Here is an 18,909-nt window from a genome sequence, read left to right as displayed (position 1 = left end):
TATCGCGTTTTGGAACCAAACTCTTCAAATGTTTCTCTGCTTTATGTTTATATTGTTTTTGGAATATATAAATTTGCAGAAATTTCCAACTCACTAATTAGCTTTTAGCTAAGTGCTCACCACTTTGAAAATATAATAAGTTAAAGGTATAGCGGAAGATTTTCTTTTTCCAGGTGGATCATCTAGACTAGTGGTCATCCCAGTTGTCAATCATTCTGATGATATGTTGACGTAAGGCCATCAAATGTGCTCGTACCTAGGATTGCTTTCTGCACATGCGCACTTTCATGTGTATGGTGGCCCATGAAGAAAGTAACAAGACCAGAGTGTTTTTGGGAGACTATTTCATACGCTGGCGTGCGCAAAAAGCACAGGTTGGGCTTCCCAAGTGAAAGTTTTACTCGACAGGTAAAGTTTGGCATGCTATTTGGAGAGAAATCCATTTAAAATCACTGCTAGTAAAAGTTGTAAGCTATGATTAGCGATGCTAGCACTGGCACAAGTCACGAACCGCACAGACATGGTAAACAGAGCGAAGATAAGAGGCTCCTGCATGCTCTCTCTCTCGTGCACACGTTTAATAGGCGTTCCCTCTCGGGAGGAGGTAGAGTGTTGCGCATGTGCATTTTTTTTTAAAGTGGAGGGGCGGTTCTTTTTAAAAATTCTGGAAAATCTTCCGCTATACCTTTAAAGTTAGTGTTACAGCAAAAATGCACTATAGATAACAAAAGACAAGTCTTGATAGACAGAATCTTGTTTTGAAATCATTTATTTATTTTGTAGGCTATTGAAGATATAGTAAGCATTGTATTTTGTAATTATGCATACAGTACATTAAAATTAGGTATGAATAAGTATGAATATGCACAAACCAGACAGGAAAAAAATACCTGTATATGAGATATTTAGATATGGAGATTATAATTGAGGATGATCTTGGAGTCCGTTTTGAGGTGGTCTTGTTGCTCTTTACTTTCTTATGGGGTGTACACACCCAACGCGGTGGACTTACTGATTCTTATTATGTAATTAAAGAAAATACTTGTTACTTTATGTGTGGATTATACTCAGTCTAAAGGTGCATTCCCACCACCCGTGGTAGAGGCGGCAAAAACGCGATATTCGCACGTAGTGGGACACTTGAACATTTCACTCGCTTCATTCGTGAAGTTCTAGTCATTCAAGACATTCACACGGAAATTTGCGTCATGGGAGGGGCTTCTGAGACTCCGCCACTCTGCTCGCTTCCTGTAATCACGTCACTACTACAGCAAGGTCCTGAAGTTCAGATTTTTTTAACTTGCGTGTGTTCCCACGGCAGCCATTCGCGTTGCGCTTACCGCGTGTACTGCGCCGCAGGATGCCTAATCGCGTCTTTGCATTAACTTAACATGTAAATCACTCGCGCTTGCCGCATCTACCGCGTCTGGTGTAAACGCAGCATAAGATGGGGGAGTGCCGAGTTGGCCACTTATTCCTATTCCATGGAATACACAGAATAGAAAAAACTGTTACGTCTGATGTTTTATTTCACGTTAAAAGATTAAACTGCCCAGCCCTACCTTCCATATTTATTTTTATCTTCTATATCGAGAAAAGACAGAAAATACATGTACACTTCTACTGGTAAAAGTCAGTATTAACTGTTGACCTTTCTTGGCACTAAACACATCTTGAACTCTTTTGAGGAGGCTGAAGTCATTAAGATTTCATTTTGTTTAGGTTTAAGAGAGCTTGCAGGTTCTTGCTATTGCTTAAGTGTAAGAGAAGCACACACTAAAAACTTCACATTTTATCTCATCATTTTATTCAAATTTTTCTTTAAAAATTTCTTGTATTTTCTGGTTGTATTCTAATAAAGAGACAAATCTAATGATGGCATGGTGGCCTAAGACTTTTCCACAGCACTTTATTTTATAGGGCTAAATGTGGATCCACAAGGAGGATATGGTTTAATGAAAGTCTAGAAGGCAAAAGGATTTTGTGAAGTTTAGGGGAAGAAAATATCAAATATCATCATCTCAGTATGGAACCAGTAAAAGTCAATAGACTTATTACTGTTTCTGATATCCTTATATATACAGAGTAAAGAAAACATTTTTATTTCTGGCTCTTATTTGATTCTCTGTTTGTTTTATCCAACACTGCATGAGCAGCACAAGTCAGAGATCACCTGGGTAGAGAGAGAGTTTGCTGACATCAATGTTAAGGTAAGAGTCTGAGCGTTCTGCTAAAATCTGCTTTGCTCTCCAGCTTGGAGCTCTGTCTGTCAGCTTTGGCTTCAGTGAGGGTTTACCGTAAGGGAAGAGGAGCCATGGGACGCCGGAAAGTCTTTAATGGCCGTTCTGGATGTTTGTTGTTGGGTTATGACTTCCAATCTTGTGTCTTGTTTCTCTGGCTGGAGTGTTCAGGGTCAGAGGAAGAATCTGTGTCTGAGAGGCTCTTGGTATTTTTAGCTCTGGTGATTGTGAGGGAGGAGACCATTGACAAAACAGGATGGGCATTTAAGTGCCACCCGATGGAAACAGACATACATTCACATCTCAGATGTATATAAAGGAAAGAGGGGGAGTCACTTCTTGTAGATTTTTCTGTCTGTCTGTTTGTATGTTCAAACCACTGCCTGTCTATCTATGTATCTATATGGTTTGTTTCCTTTGTCTTATCTTTCTACCTGTCTGTCTATCTGTTTTATATATATATGTGCGTGTGTATGTATGATACATTTTTTCCACCCGCCCATTTACCCGCCCGCCCGTCTGTCTGTCTGTCTATCTGTCTCTGTCTGTCTGTCTGATTGTCTGGATGTATGTATGTATGTATGTATATCTACCTGTCTGTCCTTCTTCCTTCCTTCTTCCCTCCATTCCTTCCTTCCTTCCTTCGTTCCTTATTTCCTCCATTCCTTTTTTTCCTTTTTCCTCCTTCCCTTCTTTCTTTCTTTCTTTCTTTCTTTCTTTCTTTCTTTCTTTCTTTCTTTCCTTGCTTCCTTCCTTCCTTCCTTCCTTCCTTTCATCTTTCCTTCCTTTCTTCTTCCCTTCCTTTCTTCCTCTCTTCCTTCCTCCCTTTCTCCCTTCCTTCCTTTCTCCCTTCAATCTTTCCTCGCTTCCTTTCTTCCTTCCTCCATTCCTTTCTTCCTTTCTACATTCCTTCTTTCCTTTTTCCTCCCTCCCTTCATTATTTCCTCGCTTCCTTTTTTCCTCCCTCCATTTCTTCCTTTCTCCATTCTTTTCTCCATTCATTCTTTCATTTTCCTCCCTCCCTCCCTTCCTTCTTTCTTTCCTCCCTTCCTTCCTTCTTTATTCTTTCCTTTCCTTTCTTACTAAAACCCTTCCTTCCTCCCTTCTTTCCTCCCTTCCTTTATTCCTTCCAACTTTACTCCCTTCTTTCCTTCCCCCTTCTTTCCTTTATTCAGTTTTTTCTTCCTTCCTTCTTTTTCTCTTCCCTCCCTTGCTTCCTTCCTTCTTTCCTCCCTCCCTTCCTGCTTTCCTTTTCTTCTTCCTTGCTTCCTTCCTTCTTTAATTCCTTCCTTCCTTCCTTCCTTCCTTCTTACTTTCCTTTTCTTTTTTTAATTTCTTCCTTTTTGCTTCCTTCCTTTCTTCCTTCCAGCTTTTTTCCTTCTTCCTTCCTGCCTTCCATTCCTTCTTCCTTGCCTCCTTCCTTGTTTAATTCCTTCCTTCCTACTTTCCTTTTTTTCTACCTTCCTTATTTTTCTTTCTTTCTTTCTTTCTTTCTTTCTTTCTTTCTTTCTTTCTTTCTTTCTTTCTTTCTTTCTTTCTTTCTTTCTTTCTTCCTTTCTTCCTTCCTTCCTTCCTTCCTTTCCATTCCTTCTTTCTTCCCTCCTTCCTTCCTTCCTTTCCATTCCTTCTTTTTTCCTTCCTTCATGCGTTCCGTTCCTTCTTTCCTTCCTGCTTTCCTTTCCTTCTTTCTTCCTTTCTTTCTTTCTTCCTTCCTTCCTTCCTTTCCTTTTTTCTTCCTTCCTTCCTGCTTACCTTTCCTTTTTTCTTCCTTCCTTCCTGCTTTCCTTTCCTTTATTCTTCCTTCCTGCTTTCCTTTCCTTCTTTCCTTCCTGCTTTCCTTTCCTTCTTTCTTCCTTTCTTTCTTTCTTCCTTCCTTCCTTCCTTCCTTTCCTTTTTTCTTCCTTCCTTCCTGCTTACCTTTCCTTTTTTCTTCCTTCCTTCCTGCTTTCCTTATCCCTATTCTATATATATATAAAGTTTTTCTGTACCCTTCTTATCACAATTTACTGTCAATACTTCTCTGTCATTCTTTCTGTCTGTCCATCTGTCCGTCTGTCTATCTATCTATTTGTTGACTGTCTACAAGTAAACTAACGAGAGGCAGAAAGAGGAAGGAAGAGACGGAGACATAAAAACTAAACTGGTGAGAGAGGGAGGGAGAGAGAGAGAGAGGGAGAGAGAGAGAGAGCGAGAGAGAGAGAGAGATACTCTTTCTGTTTTCTTTCTGTTTTCTTGCTTGCTTGCTTGCTTGCTTACACATTTATTTGGCTGCCCTTCTTGTCACATTGTACTGTCACATCCTCTATCTCTCCCTCTCATTCTCTTTGTCTGTCTATCTATTTTTCTTTCTTTCTTAATTTCTCATTCGGCCATCCTTCTGTCACACCTTAAGCACTCTCTCGTCTCTCTCTCTTTCTTTCAGCAGTTCAGTTCTCAGGTCTCAGTTGCTTCCTTCCTCTTCCTGCCTCACTTTAGTTGTCAAAAAGGGCAGGGCGCACACTTTCACTACCATACACACACACACACACACTCCGTTCCCTCTCTGGGATGTTTTGTCGTCCGTTCCTGCCCCGACTGCAGGCGGATGGGGGGATCAGTGAGATGCACTGGTTAGGAGAGGGATGAAGAGATGGAGAGAGAGAAAGAGAAAAGGAAGTTTAAAGTCAGTCAGCTGTTGACTCTCTATCTGTTCAAACGACAACACGGTAAGACTTTAGCTAATGGCACGCAGTCCATAGAAGAGACAAACAGTACCACAAGCTCAGCTCCATCTACTTCCACTTCGACTGATGAACAAACAACCTGGACGGTCAGTAAACGCACATGCAGAACGGTTGCTATGCTATTTGCTGATTTGCAATTGTTGTTTGGTTATGTTAGGCCATAATCGTGAGAAGATGATTTATAGTGTAAACAGCGTTTTAGCGTTTTTTTGTTCATTTTAAAACAACATGCAATGTCTACATCCTGTAGTAAAAATAATTTGTATAGTTTGACACTTAAATATGTCTGTTTCTTATTTAAATACAAGTGTTGGAAACACCTTAGGACCTGTCTGATGAATTCCTTTGTTGTACTTTTATTTCTGCTGGTTTTAGTTTATTTAAATTTAAACACTGGTAAAACTTATAGGCTACACAAGCTTGTTAACTTAATGTGATGCATTATGATATGATGTGTCAAAAATAATTTAATGATGAGATTTGGAGTATCAAAATTTGATTTCACATTATTTTCAATTTTTGACATGACCTTACCCAGTCACTATTAAAGACATCACGTAATATTTTCACAGAATGGTCTTTACATTATGTATTCAAATCACTAAAATGACAGGGTTTTTCCAGGCAGCGTCACATATGTTGGTGTGTGCTTTCATTGTTTAATTTTCTCTGAATCGGACTTTAATTTTATTTCACATATTAACCATTTCCTGCCAAACATATTTGACTATCTTTGCCTCTTATTCTAGTAACAGGGGAAGTGATGTGTGACCTTTAGTTAGAAGTGCACTTTATTTCCAGCTGTGTCTACATGTTTTGTATTACATACTAATACAAAATAAACTGGTACTCTTATCTGTTTCAATTGTTTGTCTCTGTGGCTTTGCATTTTTCGAGCCTCTTACCAACGCTTCTCAGAAGTGCAGCTCTAAATACGTTGAAGAAAAATATACAGATAACTTCTGAATAACCATTGTTGGTGTCTAAAAGTATTATTGAATCTCTGAAACTCCCTAAATGCGTGTTATGCTGTAGCCAAAAATATATTTACCGTGCAAAGCATTTACTTGTAAAGCTGGAAACCACCTCTGAACCTCAGACTTACCATGAAGATGTTAGTCATATTGATTTAACCTTTATCAAATGTTTATAAAATGGTTGGACAGTCGCATAAATCATAATGTAATCTAAAAAGTTTAGTGTTTATTTTATTTGTGAGCGATTATGTCTACATTTGCATGGTCATCATAGCCGTTTTAACTCTTTCTGTCATGTAAGTTGTGACAATTGGCACAAATCATGTGTATAATCTTTTTATGTATTATGCTGATTGAAAGCAATGTATATATTACATCATTCTCTGCTTGTTTTATTGCAGGAAGATGGTGACATTAAGGAGATCAACATCACAAATGTGGTTAAGGAGGGGTCGGAGAAAGCAGACACGTCCCAGTTCGAGCTGCTCAAAGTTTTGGGACAGGGATCCTTTGGAAAGGTAACAATATATGCGTACAAACTTCAAATGGAAATACACGTATGTTTACAGGTTGTGTTTGTTTGCTTTAGCGTGTGACTAATAAGTGATAAGATGCTGGTAAATCTGTGACATCAGTTTCCAGACATAAAGATTAACACTTATCGATGCAACACCTAAGCATCATATACAAAGGTTACAGAGAAATAAGAGTTAAGGTAATGACATATCGTTAACTTTTTGTAATTTCATGGTTTTCTGAATAAATTTGTCTTAAAAATATGATCTCATCTAAGTCAATCAACTTTCAAAATGTCAGTGGAAAAAGTAAGTGAACCCTTAGAATTAATAACTGGTTGACCCCCCCCCCATTGGCAGCAGTAACTTAAAGCAGGCGGTTCCTGTAGCTGTGGATCAGACCTGCACATCATTGAAGAGGAATTTTAGTCCATTCTTCGTGGCAGAACTGCTTTAGCTCTGTCATGTCTCATGTGTATGGCCGTCTTCAAGTCAATCCATAGCATCTCTATTGGGTTGAGGTCTGGGCTCTGACTTGGGTGGATTTTGTTTTTCTAAAGCCATTCTGTTGTGCACTTGCTCATGTGTTTTGGGTTGTTGTCCTGTTGCATCTCCCACCTTCTACACAGCTTCAGCTGACGTACAGACATTCTCACATTATCTTGAAAAATTGTCTGATATATTGTCTGACATCCAGGCCCTGATGCGGCAAAGCAGGCCCAAATCATGATGTTTCCTCCACCATACTTTACAGTTGGGATGATGTTTTCATGATGATATGGCGTGCTTTTCTACGCCAGATGTAGCGCTGTGTTTTTTCAAGATGGTTCAATCTTAGTTTTATCAGTCCACAAAACATTTAGCCAATACCTCTGTGGAGTGTCCATGTGCTTTTTTGCAAACTTCAGGCGTGCAGCAATGTATTTTTTAGTAAGCAATGGCTTCCTTCATGGTGTCCTGCAGTGTATACCCTGCTTGTTTAGTGTTTTACTTGTAGACTCATGAACAGAGATGTTAGCAAGTTCCAATGATGCTTTCAAATCTTTGGCTGTCATTCGAGGTTGTTTCTTTTCCTCATTGATGAGTCTTTGTTGTGCTCTTGGTGTCATTTTGACTGGGCGCTCACTTTTTGATCGAGTAGCAACAGTCCCAAAGCGATTGTTTGCCTAATTGTAGACTGGTGAGTTTCTAAAGTCTTTGAAATAACTTTGTAACCCTTTCCAGCGTTATGTAAAGCAACAATTCTTGATCGTAGCTCTCCTGAAAGCTCTTTTTGGCAAGGCATGGCTAACTTACATGTTCTTCTTGTGCAGAGCAGATTTTTATCAGTCAAAGTAGCTGTAGTCCACACCTCCAAACGTATTATCTCAACCAGACTCCAGGTGTGCTAAAACCTGATTCCAATTATCTCTTTTAGGTCATTAACTCAAGGGTTCACATACTTTTTCCACAAGCACTATGAGGTTTGGGTTGTTCTCAATAAAGACATAAAAGATCCGGGGCTTGAAAGTGCGACCCTAATTTCTCAATAGTGCGCCTTGAAAAAATATTAGGTTGCACCAGTGCGACCAGCCGGTCGAAGGATTAAAAGTCTCTACAACTCTGTCTCTGAAAGTCTTCCTGGTTCAACAACAAGCACATTAGGTCCATGTCGTGGTATAACCTAATCAGAGATAGTGAAGGGCGGACCCCTCCCTTTGATTGGCCATGGTCCAGATATTCCTGTACGTGTGTGTGCGCGCGTTTAAAAAATAGGCGTGGCGTGTTGCAGTCAAAAGCGCCAAGAGAGGCGAGTGGCCCGTCCAATAAACTGAGTGGATGTAGCCGCAAATGTCAAGCCCCGGTTCCGGCATTAGGTAATGAACCACATACAATCGAGTCCGAGCCAGAGCATAATTCTTATAAAGAAAAACGTATGGAACGTATACCCAAAGTACAACAATGTTGATTCTTTTGTTATTATTACTCACAAATTTTAATCTTTTTTCCCTTTTTTAAAATTTTCTGGAAAAAATCGATATTATTGCCTGTGTAGTGTAGGATAATATCATAAAAATTCTAGACTTTTTAAGCACACGTGCTAAACCGTTCGATTTAAATGCCTATATATTCTGTATGCGAATGTTGATTCATATCAAAATCATTTTTTGCATACTTGTGTTTGACACATGAAAACGCCTTGGGTTATGTATGTAACTGTTGTTCCCTGAGAAGGGAACGAGACGCTGCGTCTCCCTTGCCATACTTCCTGCGTCCCTGTAACGCCGTCTTTGGCAATATTTCAGATAGCGATATACTTCCTGGCTCCCGCGTCACCCTGTCTTTGTCGTTAAGACTCACCTTTGGTTGAATTTGATATACACATTCAGACGCACTTAGCCCTGGAAGCGTACCTAAAGTGTCAACGCAGTGACGCAGCGCGAGTTCCCTCGAAAGGGAACTGTAACAATGTATCTTAAAAGGTAACACAATGTAACCTTGCTCTCACTTGAAATGTTTCTCCACATTTAGTCCTTGAATTTGAGGGTATTGTACCTTGAAAGTCCTTGAAAGGTCCTTGAATTTGAAGTTAACTAAGGTGAGGGAACCCTCAAAAAAACATGAAATTTCAAAAGGTTCACATACTTTTTCTTGCCACTGTATAACAAATGATCTGTGGGGTATTTTGAGCTGAAACTTCACAGACACAAGGCACAACTGTGACTTATATTAGATCTTGTAAAAATTGACATAAACGTGCCTTTATAAATCCCAGCCAATTTCTAATTCAGAGTTTAAAATGTGTTTGTGTTGTGCACAGGTGTTTTTGGTTAGGAAGATAACACCTCCTGATAGTAACCAGCTCTATGCTATGAAGGTCTTGAGAAAGGCCACACTTAAAGGTACAGCATTCGTACACACACACACAAACACACACACCACAAACCACACACTTCCTTTGCTAATGTAAACATCACTTCCAAACAACAACAGCTACTTTCATTTTACATTGATGTCCTGGATTACATTGTTGTCCTGCCTTGCAACCATTTTCATAGTCTCTGAAATGTTTAATAACCAAAGATGTCCAGAATTACACCAATTGTATAATTGCAGTGTTTTAAACATTTTCATGGGTATAAAGTACACTATCAGACACAGTATGCAATATGTGCACACAATATGTGCATACTAAACAAATAAAGTAGTATATACTGTAAGTGTAGTTTAGCACATTTCTTTAAATGCAGATCTAAGTTAATGCCGTTGATGGTGAGGTTGCAGGTTAACAGCAGCATTGCGGGCACACACACATACACACACACACGCACACATCCTGTGCACCTCAATGACAAGAAATCCCACCATGTTTACACACACTATGTGTTGAGCTGACAGATCACAAATCTCTGAATCTCTCTCCTCTTTTAAAGATTACAGTTTGTTTTTATCAAAGCTACTTCACTTCCTCTTCCTATCTGTTATATTATCATAAATGTAGTAGATTTGCATAGTTTACATTTTGCATAGTTTAGTTTTGCATTAATACAAGACATTATTAAAGTGTTTTTATGTTTGTGAAATTGTTTTCATCACAGTGAGGGACCGTGTGAGAACTAAAATGGAAAGAGACATTTTGGCAGATGTGAACCACCCGTTTGTGGTTAAACTCCATTATGGTGAGTTTTAATGCAGTATCACTAACAGTTTATACAGTTTTAATGGTATGTCACATGATAAAAGGAAAGCAATAAAACCAGTTAGCAGTAATGCAGTTTGTTGGACAGATATTTTAATAATCTTATTATGTAAGGAATAAATTGGGTTTGTTACAATATAGAGTCATACTGTATGTGGCATTAAATATCATACTTTTCGCTTCGGCATGACACCAGACTCTAGGTACTCGATCGTAGCAGATTATATCAACAGCTTGGATGCAAAAGTCTCTAATTGAGAACTTGTTCTCAACTGATTTTTACCTGGTTAAATAAAGATTAAAGGATTAGTCCATTCTCTTAAAAAAAATCAATAATTACCCACCACCATGCCATCCAAAATGTTGATGTCTTTCTTTGTTCAGTCGAGAAGAAATTATGTTTTTTAAAGGGAAAAAATTCCAGGATTTTTCTCATTGTAATGGACCCCAACACTTAACAGTTTTAATGCAGTTTAAAATTGCAGTTTCAAAAGACTCTAAACGATCTCAAACGAGGCATAAGGGTCTTATCTAGCAAGAAAAATAAAAAAAAATCACTTTTAAACCACAACTTCTCGTCTTTCTCCAGTCCTGTAACGTGCCAGCGCGACCTCACGTAATTGTGTAATGATGTCGAAAGGTCACAGATGACGAATGCGAATCTACGCCCCAGTGTTTACAAGTGTGGAGAAAGAGGACCGTTCGACGTTGTTGTATGTGAATGATACTAATTAATGTCTTTGTGTCAGTTTATTGTTTAAAATGGCACGCAAATGTGCGTTTCATATATGTAACACGTGACCGTTCGACGTCATTACGCAATTACGTGAGGTCGCGTTGGCTCGTCACAGCCGGAAGAAGAAGAGACGTTGTGGTTTAAAAGTGCATATTTTTATTTTTATTGCCAAAAATGACAAAAGTTTTGCTAGAAAAGACCCTTATGCCTCATTTGGGATCGTTTAGAGTCCTTTTAAAACTGCAATTTTAAACTGCATTAAAACTGTTAAGTGTTGGGGTCCATTAAAATGAGAAAAATCCTGGAATGTTTTCCTTAAAAAACATAATTTCTTCTCTACTGAACAAAGAAAGACATCAACATTTTGGATGACATGGTGGTGAGTAAATTACCTGGAATTTTTTTTTCTTTTAAGAAAATGGACTAATCCTTTAAATAAATAAAATAAAAAAATATATAAATGCCACCTCTGTCAAAAAAATAAGATACTGATATTAACCGAATGCCCTCAGCATGTATTATACATTTATTAAATACTTTTGCTTCAAATCTGCTTAATCCAGGCCTCGGGCCATTTAGAAATACACGTTTGTTTGCATCTGAACTCTTGATATGTAGTTGTTTAAATATAGTCCACAGTTAAGTTTAATCTTCAATTTTTTTATTTCATCAACACATTCAGTTCAGTTGCTTAAGGGAAAAAATTTAAGTGCAGGAATGTTTTGGGTTTGGGAGTTTATTTGGATTACACATAAAGTGGTATTTATGTGCATATATGTGACCCTGGACCACAAAACCAGTCATAAGGGTATTTTTTTTTTAATTGAGATCTATATATCATAATAAATAAGCTTTGGTTTGTTAGGATAGGATGATATTTGGCTGAGATATGAAAAATATGGAAGCTGAGGGTGCAAACGAATCTAAATATTGAGAAAATTGTCTTTAAAGTTGATTCTGAATGGCTGAGAAATGTTCAATGGTGTTGATTATTTTTCAGTAACTGCACACCTTACCTTTAAAATGTCTTAAAAATAAGCACCAGAGCAATATTTTTGGTAATCGTGGTATAAGCGGAATAATTGACTCCGGTCCTTTGAATTATTTAAAAATAATGTGCTTTATTGTCTTATAATTCAACGGCCCGTCGTCAATTTTTCCTTGCATTTTACTAATGATAAATAATTTTTTAATGTATTTGTACAAAATATCTTCACGTAACATGATCTTTACTTAATATCCTAATTATTTTTGTCATTAAATAAATCTATATTTTTAACCCATACAATGTATGGCTATTGCTACAAAAATACCCGTGCAAAACCCGTGGCTTTGTGTTCCAGAGTCACATATATAATAACAATAAACGGGGGAGATGTTTTACCAAACACTGAAAAAAATTATTCATTCAATTTACTCAATTTTTTAAGGTAAGTGGTTGCAATCAATTTATTTAAGCAACATTTAAACAAAAAAAATAAGTAAAATAAAATAAAAAACTTTTGTTTAAATGTAGCTTAAATAAATTGATTGCAACCACTTACCTTAAAAAAATTGAGTAAATTAAATGAATAATTTTTTTCAGTGAAATGTGGAAAATATTACACTGTTTTAGGAGCGTATATAACACAACCTCAATCAGTACTGTGAGCAGTAGCTTTGAACATTTCTATTATGTATACTACAGGAAAACTTCAAGCATTTTTTTAAGCATATTTTGTGTGCATGTGTTTAGCATTTCAGACAGAAGGTAAACTATATTTGATTCTGGACTTCCTCCGAGGTGGTGATCTCTTTACCAGGCTGTCAAAAGAGGTACATTTATAACATACCGCACAGTATATTTGAATGTATGTTCACACAGTTACATGTATTAAGTTACATGCATCTCTGTCTGTGCTGTTCAGGTTATGTTTACAGAAGAAGATGTAAAGTTTTATCTGGCTGAGCTGGCGTTGGGTTTAGATCACCTGCATACTCTCGGCATCATCTACAGAGACCTCAAACCTGAAAAGTACTTAAATTACTCACACATCACACCAACATGACTGCACTGTTTATACTCAAAGAAATGTAAGTGTGATCTGGTTCAATCCTGTACACATTTTTTGTATTCTAGCATCCTTCTGGATGAAGAGGGACATATCAAACTCACAGGTACATTTATATACAATCATATACATCTTCCAATACATTAATAACATGATTGTTTACATAAAAACAGTGACATCTCTCTTTGTGAATTGCTTACATTGTTTAAATTAAAGGATAATTCATGTCAAAATGTAAAAAAATATATATTGATTTACTCTCCCTAAGGACGTCCAAGATGTATGTGAATGTTTTTCTTTAAAGGGAACAGTAAAGATTTTTGGGTAAAACCAAGGTCCTTTGTGATTCATAAAATGCGAGTCTACGTCTGCCTTCACTTTTAGAGTCAAAAAAGCATCACAAAATAATCCACAATTTATTGAAGTAAAACACATGGATGCATTTCAAACAGCTTGTTTGCGCCCTTGAAATAGACAACACAAAGGGTCGTCCCAGATAAAGTGATATTTTTTTCAAATGATTAATCTTCCTCCAAATTATTTTGCCCTTTTAAGTGAGTAGCAAACAGGAATGCAAATTCACCTAAAGTTTCAGAGGATGTTGGGGTGTTTGGCTGACGTGAATCACCTGTAATGTCGTCATACAGTTTCTTGCACAGAGCAATTTTACATTGTGCAGCCCTACATTTATCCATTTTGCCAGATGCTTTTATCCAAAGTGACCATGCATTTGATCTATACATTTGATCAGTATGTGTGTAACCTGGGATCAAATCAACAAACGTTAAACTACTAATGCAATGCTCTGCCAAATGAGTCATTTTAGTAAAAATATGTTTTCTTTTAGATTTTGGACTGTGTAAAGAGGCTATCGATCATGAGAAGAAAGCTTACTCTTTCTGTGGGACAGTGGAGTACATGGCTCCAGAGGTTGTCAACAGACAGGGACACGCTCACAGCGCCGACTGGTGGTCATTTGGTGTACTGATGGTACGTCCAGATACTGTAGATTGACAGGATTTGCTTGACAACTAAGCAATATTTTTGGTGCTGTGTTGGCCTCATAAAACATGTAATACAGTTTTTCAGGGCTATTTAGTAAATGAATCAACTACATAATTCATTTAGGTTTAGTAAGAACTACAATAAGAGAAACAATTTTGCATGGTCAGCAAATTAAACTTGTTTTGTCAGATTGAGTAATTTTTTTTTGTCTTGTGCAGTTTGAGATGCTCACTGGATCACTGCCATTCCAGGGAAAAGACAGAAAGGAAACAATGAACCTCATCTTGAAGTGAGGATACATTGAGTTTTTATTTAAATCCTCATACATTCAGAATAAATGTTACATTTTTAAGACTGCACCTGCATACACTTTTGGTTTCATTTGTTGTTTTTACGATAAACAAATAAAAAAACATAAACAGTAATGGTTTCTCATCATGCAGTCCATCCAGAAAAACACAGATTATGCAATCGCATGATTCAATGCATAATCGGCCAAAGTCTGCATATTTATTCAGGGGCTGCATTTTTTAATACACCGCATACATTTCTGCTAGCAAAATATGCGGGGCTTGCATGATTTCATAATTCCCGCATTTTCGTAGCAAAAAGTCATATATATCTTAGCAGAAAGTTGAACAATTTTGCATTTACCTCACACATGCCCAGCCATGTCCCCTGTTGTCATGGGAATGTTAGGAAGTGATGTAATTACGCGACGTGAACATCAATGAAAAGCTGCAAACAGTTTTTGCAAGTTCCCGCAATTTCATGGCATAAAATTGCATAAATATTCGGAATATTCCATCGCATTTTTTAAGAAAACAATTTTTTTTGCATGCAAAAATTTTTCTGGAAGGACTGATTATGCATTATGCAAAAATGAAATTGCCTGCAAGTTTGTGAGGATTATTTAAGGTTTGTTGGGTTTTTTAGGGCAAGGTTGGGTATGCCTCAGTTTCTAAGCTCTGAAGCTCAGAGTTTACTAAGAGCTCTCTTCAAGAGGAATCCTATCAACAGACTTGGTAACTAGTCTTACATGTTTACACATACAATTATGTAATTAAATATGACTTTAGTGTTAGCAAAATGTTGTTTTTAGTACCATATGAATGAATTAATTGTGAGGTTTTACCAGGATCTGGGTCAGATGGAGCCGAAGAGATCAAACGGCATGCGTTCTTCATGACCATTGACTGGAATGTAAGAACTGATCTCAGATTTGTGAAAACCCTGCTAAAGACATTTTTGTAATTTATTATTTTTGACATAAAATCATCCTACATAATGTCAAGAAGATATATAACCTTGATACGTTTAATACTGCCTTCGGTACGGTCATGTCAAAGATTAAAATCAAATCAAATTTTGATGCTTTTGGAGGATTATTATGAGACTTTAGCCTGAATTTTACAGACAGGGTCAAATCTAAAAGCATCTAATGACATTGAAGTCTCATCCTATACAATTTAGTACTAATTAAAGCTTTTAAAATTATTTTTAGAAACTTTTTAGGCGAGAGCTAAAACCTCCATTCAGACCAGCTGTGGCCAGACCTGATGACACATTTTACTTCGACTCCGAGTTTACCTCTCGTACCCCTAAAGGTGAGCGTTTAAAAACCTGTCAAAATATTTAATTCACATTTTCTCTTTTTGTTGTCTCTATTTGGATAACAGACCTATAGTCTGTATTTTATTACTGATGTTCAGGCTGAGCTCACTACAATTTATTTAAAGTTAACTATTGCTGATCTGGTGTGGTCTCGGCGCTAGATTGCTTGCTTTTACCATGCAAACTGCATGTTCCTCAGTTCTTTCCATTATGTTTGTTGTATGATAATGTTGATCTTACTCCTGTCAGATTGAACTGTTGGCCTGACAGTCCAAACCCATCTTGATTTTGGCCTTGCAGCTGGAGGTCGGAGGCTGTTGGCCCTGTGAAAGCCCTGGCTCGCACTGGCCTGTTCAAAAGTGGCTAATGTTGGCTTCATGTGAATTTCTCTTCTGCTTTGCTCTTCTCAGATTCTCCAGGTGTTCCCCCCAGCGCAGGCGCTCATCAGCTTTTCCGAGGATTCAGCTTTGTTGCCACGGCGATGCTGGAAGAGGAGGGCAAAGTGGAGCCAACACGTCCTCCTCCACACCCTGTAGTACAGGTCAGTGATGCGTAAATCACAAAAATGACAGAGTTCAAGGTTAATTTAAACCTGTGGTTGGGTTTGTCCATATTTTACCCAAATACTTGTTGAGAAAATAGCATTTGTGTGTGTGTGTTTTCTGTATAAGCGTAACAGGATGTGCTGCACATTTTTACCTTTAATACTCTCTGGAGTGCTTTGGTCTATAAGCTTACATATATTGTAGATGTGTTATACTAAACACAACTTTCTTATGCTGTATACCATTATTTAATCATGTCTAATTAATATTATATTATATTTTATCTAAATAATATCTTAAAGGGATATTTTGGCCGAAAATTACATTAAACCCTCAAGCCGTCTGAGATGCATATGTCCATCATTTTTTTATTTTTTTATTTATATTTAAAACATATTTAACGCGCAAACTGCCGCGTGACCGGAAGCAAGTTATTTTCGTTTATAACGTTTTAAACATGGATATTTCTATGACAAAACCACACAGATTACCCTCAGAAGGCCTTTGTTAATCTCCTTAGATCAATTTGGATTACTTTTGTGAAGGATGGATGCACATTTTTTGACTTGAAGGAGGTAGACCACATATCCTTACCATTTATAAACTAAAAGATCTAGGACACTTTCTAAAATAACTCAAAATGTGTTCATCTGAAAAATTATGTACAAATGCATATGAGACGGCTTGAGGGCACGTTAATCATGGGTTTAAAACATTTTTGAACGAACTATCCCTTTAATGATCTAAGATTTAATAATAAGGTGAATGTTAAATGGCTGACCACAAGATGGCAGTGTTTCTACAAATCAGTAGTGTATGTATGGGTGTAATGCCTTTTAAAGGATTTTGTACTGTGGTTTAATATTAATGTAATTTGGTAACAAAATAAGGTCTGCAGTCATAATTGCAGTCTGTGTGAGTTTGCACAAAGTAAATGGCTTTCATCTGATTTCTTCGCTATTAATAGCCCACCATCTTTCTATTATCCAGCAAACAATTCATAATAATGCCTGCGTTTGAAAGTGTATTTATCCATACTGCAGTTATTCTGCAAGTGTTTGATATTTTAATACGGCTGTTGTTTGTGTTCACGTGTGTGATTGTCTGTTGTGCACCTGTCTCTAAGCAGCAGCTTCACGGTAAGAACGTTCTGTTCAGTGACGGTTACGTGTTGAAAGAGGACATCGGCATGGGCTCCTTCTCTGTCTGCAAACGCTGCATACACAAAGCAACAAACACAGAGTATGCAGTAAAGGTTAGAGCCTCCTTTTGACATTGCACTGATGTCAAACCTATTAAAAGCTCCTTAGAATAAAGCTACCATGTTGGGGGTTACATATACTAATTATCTGATATGTTATGCATTGTATTGTAATTTTGAAATTGGATTTATTTTGTAAGGATTGTGTGTTTACTTAAACTCTTTCTGTAGTGAATTTTTGCATTGTAGCAATGCAGCTTTAAAAGGATAGTTCACCAAAGAATGAAAATTCTGTAATTGACTGTTCCAAACCTGTATTAATTTCTTTGTTTTGCTGAACACAATTGAAGATATTTAAAAAATAACCAAACAGATCTGGGGCACCATTGACTTCCATAATATTCTTTTTTCCAACTTTGGAATTCAATGGTGCCTTGGTTTGGTTACAAACATTCCTAAAAAATATCTTCCTGTGTTTTTCAGAACAAATATATGCATTTTTTGCTTAACTATCCCTTTAAAGTAATTGAATATTCATACAGGTGTATATTTAACTAAAAAAAGGCTTACAAAGAATATTGAACACATTTTATCATTGCAAAATGCATTTTATAAAACGGGCAGTTCTGGTTCTTCATTCTGATTGGTTGAAACGCGTTCTAAGCCGTGATAAAATACACCGGTAACCTCACAGTTCAGACCACATTACATAAGTATCACTGCGCCACTGACTGCGTATTGATTTATGAAAATAAACACCACAGTCTTAAATCATATTTTTAATTTGTCTACAATTGCACAATTAATGGCGATATCCAGATGAATGTCAATAAATATTGTTGAGTCATCTCGTCGATAAAGAGAAAACGTTGTCTGAGGATTTCATAACTCAAGTTCATACGTCCGCTATTATCCACTGGGTGGCGATCTTACCCAACTTAAACACTGACGCATTCACTGAAAACACCGTGTAGTACTGTTCATGGCTCCGTCTGAATCTGATCTCTTACTAAAGTTCTTCACAAAAATGGAATTATCTCCGCTTTTAATAAAAAAATTTGAGAGGTGATAAGAGATCAAATGAAGGTAGGATGAAATGTTTTTTTGTTTCAAAGCGGATGGTCTGTTCTTTCATTTGATATTTTATGTTTATATAAAGAAGATCATTTTCTGGAAGGCATTAAACTAAAACTGGGTGGCTTTAAAAAAAAACGGGGAAAGAGTTCAGCATGCTTCCAAACATATTTGATCATCACTTCAACAGTTGCACGATATAAATGTTAATGTATAAATTAGATGAATGGTGATTTATAAAATAAACACCACAGTCTTAAATCATATTTTCATTGTGTCTTTGCTGTGTCTGTGTTGGTTGGGAACTGCGCTCTGTTTCAGTCACACTTGATTCTGAGGAACTACTTTGTTTGGCGGAAGAGTAATATTTGTACTAATATAATTACAACTTTTTGGGGTTTTATTTTATAAAATCCCGCTAACGTTATGCATATGAAGTAACCGTTTTATAAACGCAATAAACCCCTCGAAGCGTTGGGTTACCAGTGCATTTTATAACAGCTAAGGGGGTTTAGGCACTCCGCTTCGCGTCGTGCCTAACAACGCCCC

The 18,909-nt window shown here is 37.1% G+C and overlaps 1 protein-coding gene across 4 annotated transcripts in view; it reads left to right on the top strand.

The window, feature by feature from the left end:
• Positions 1 to 18,909, top strand: part of rps6ka1 (ribosomal protein S6 kinase a, polypeptide 1) — an 85,043-nt gene that overhangs the window by 55,402 nt on the left and 10,732 nt on the right. For 2 of the 4 annotated variants that reach the window (XM_065288249.2, XM_065288251.2), the window contains 14 exons: positions 2,157 to 2,210; positions 6,342 to 6,458; positions 9,256 to 9,337; positions 10,034 to 10,114; positions 12,606 to 12,685; positions 12,778 to 12,884; positions 12,990 to 13,027; positions 13,769 to 13,911; positions 14,145 to 14,215; positions 14,863 to 14,951; positions 15,065 to 15,129; positions 15,431 to 15,533; positions 15,951 to 16,081; positions 17,215 to 17,340. In XM_065288249.2, coding sequence (XP_065144321.1) covers positions 2,157 to 2,210; positions 6,342 to 6,458; positions 9,256 to 9,337; positions 10,034 to 10,114; positions 12,606 to 12,685; positions 12,778 to 12,884; positions 12,990 to 13,027; positions 13,769 to 13,911; positions 14,145 to 14,215; positions 14,863 to 14,951; positions 15,065 to 15,129; positions 15,431 to 15,533; positions 15,951 to 16,081; positions 17,215 to 17,340 — 1,287 coding nt within the window. Of the gene's footprint in view, positions 1 to 2,156; positions 2,211 to 4,528; positions 5,050 to 6,341; positions 6,459 to 9,255; positions 9,338 to 10,033; positions 10,115 to 12,605; positions 12,686 to 12,777; positions 12,885 to 12,989; positions 13,028 to 13,768; positions 13,912 to 14,144; positions 14,216 to 14,862; positions 14,952 to 15,064; positions 15,130 to 15,430; positions 15,534 to 15,950; positions 16,082 to 17,214; positions 17,341 to 18,909 lie in introns of those variants that run through there. The other 2 variants (XM_065288248.2, XM_065288250.2) reach the window with 2 other exon arrangements.

Source organism: Paramisgurnus dabryanus, chromosome 17 (genome assembly GCF_030506205.2).
Source record: "Paramisgurnus dabryanus chromosome 17, PD_genome_1.1, whole genome shotgun sequence".
Lineage (NCBI taxonomy): Eukaryota > Metazoa > Chordata > Actinopteri > Cypriniformes > Cobitidae > Paramisgurnus > Paramisgurnus dabryanus.
Note: the sequence above shows the minus strand (reverse complement) of the source record. Positions and strands in the feature narration are given on the sequence as shown.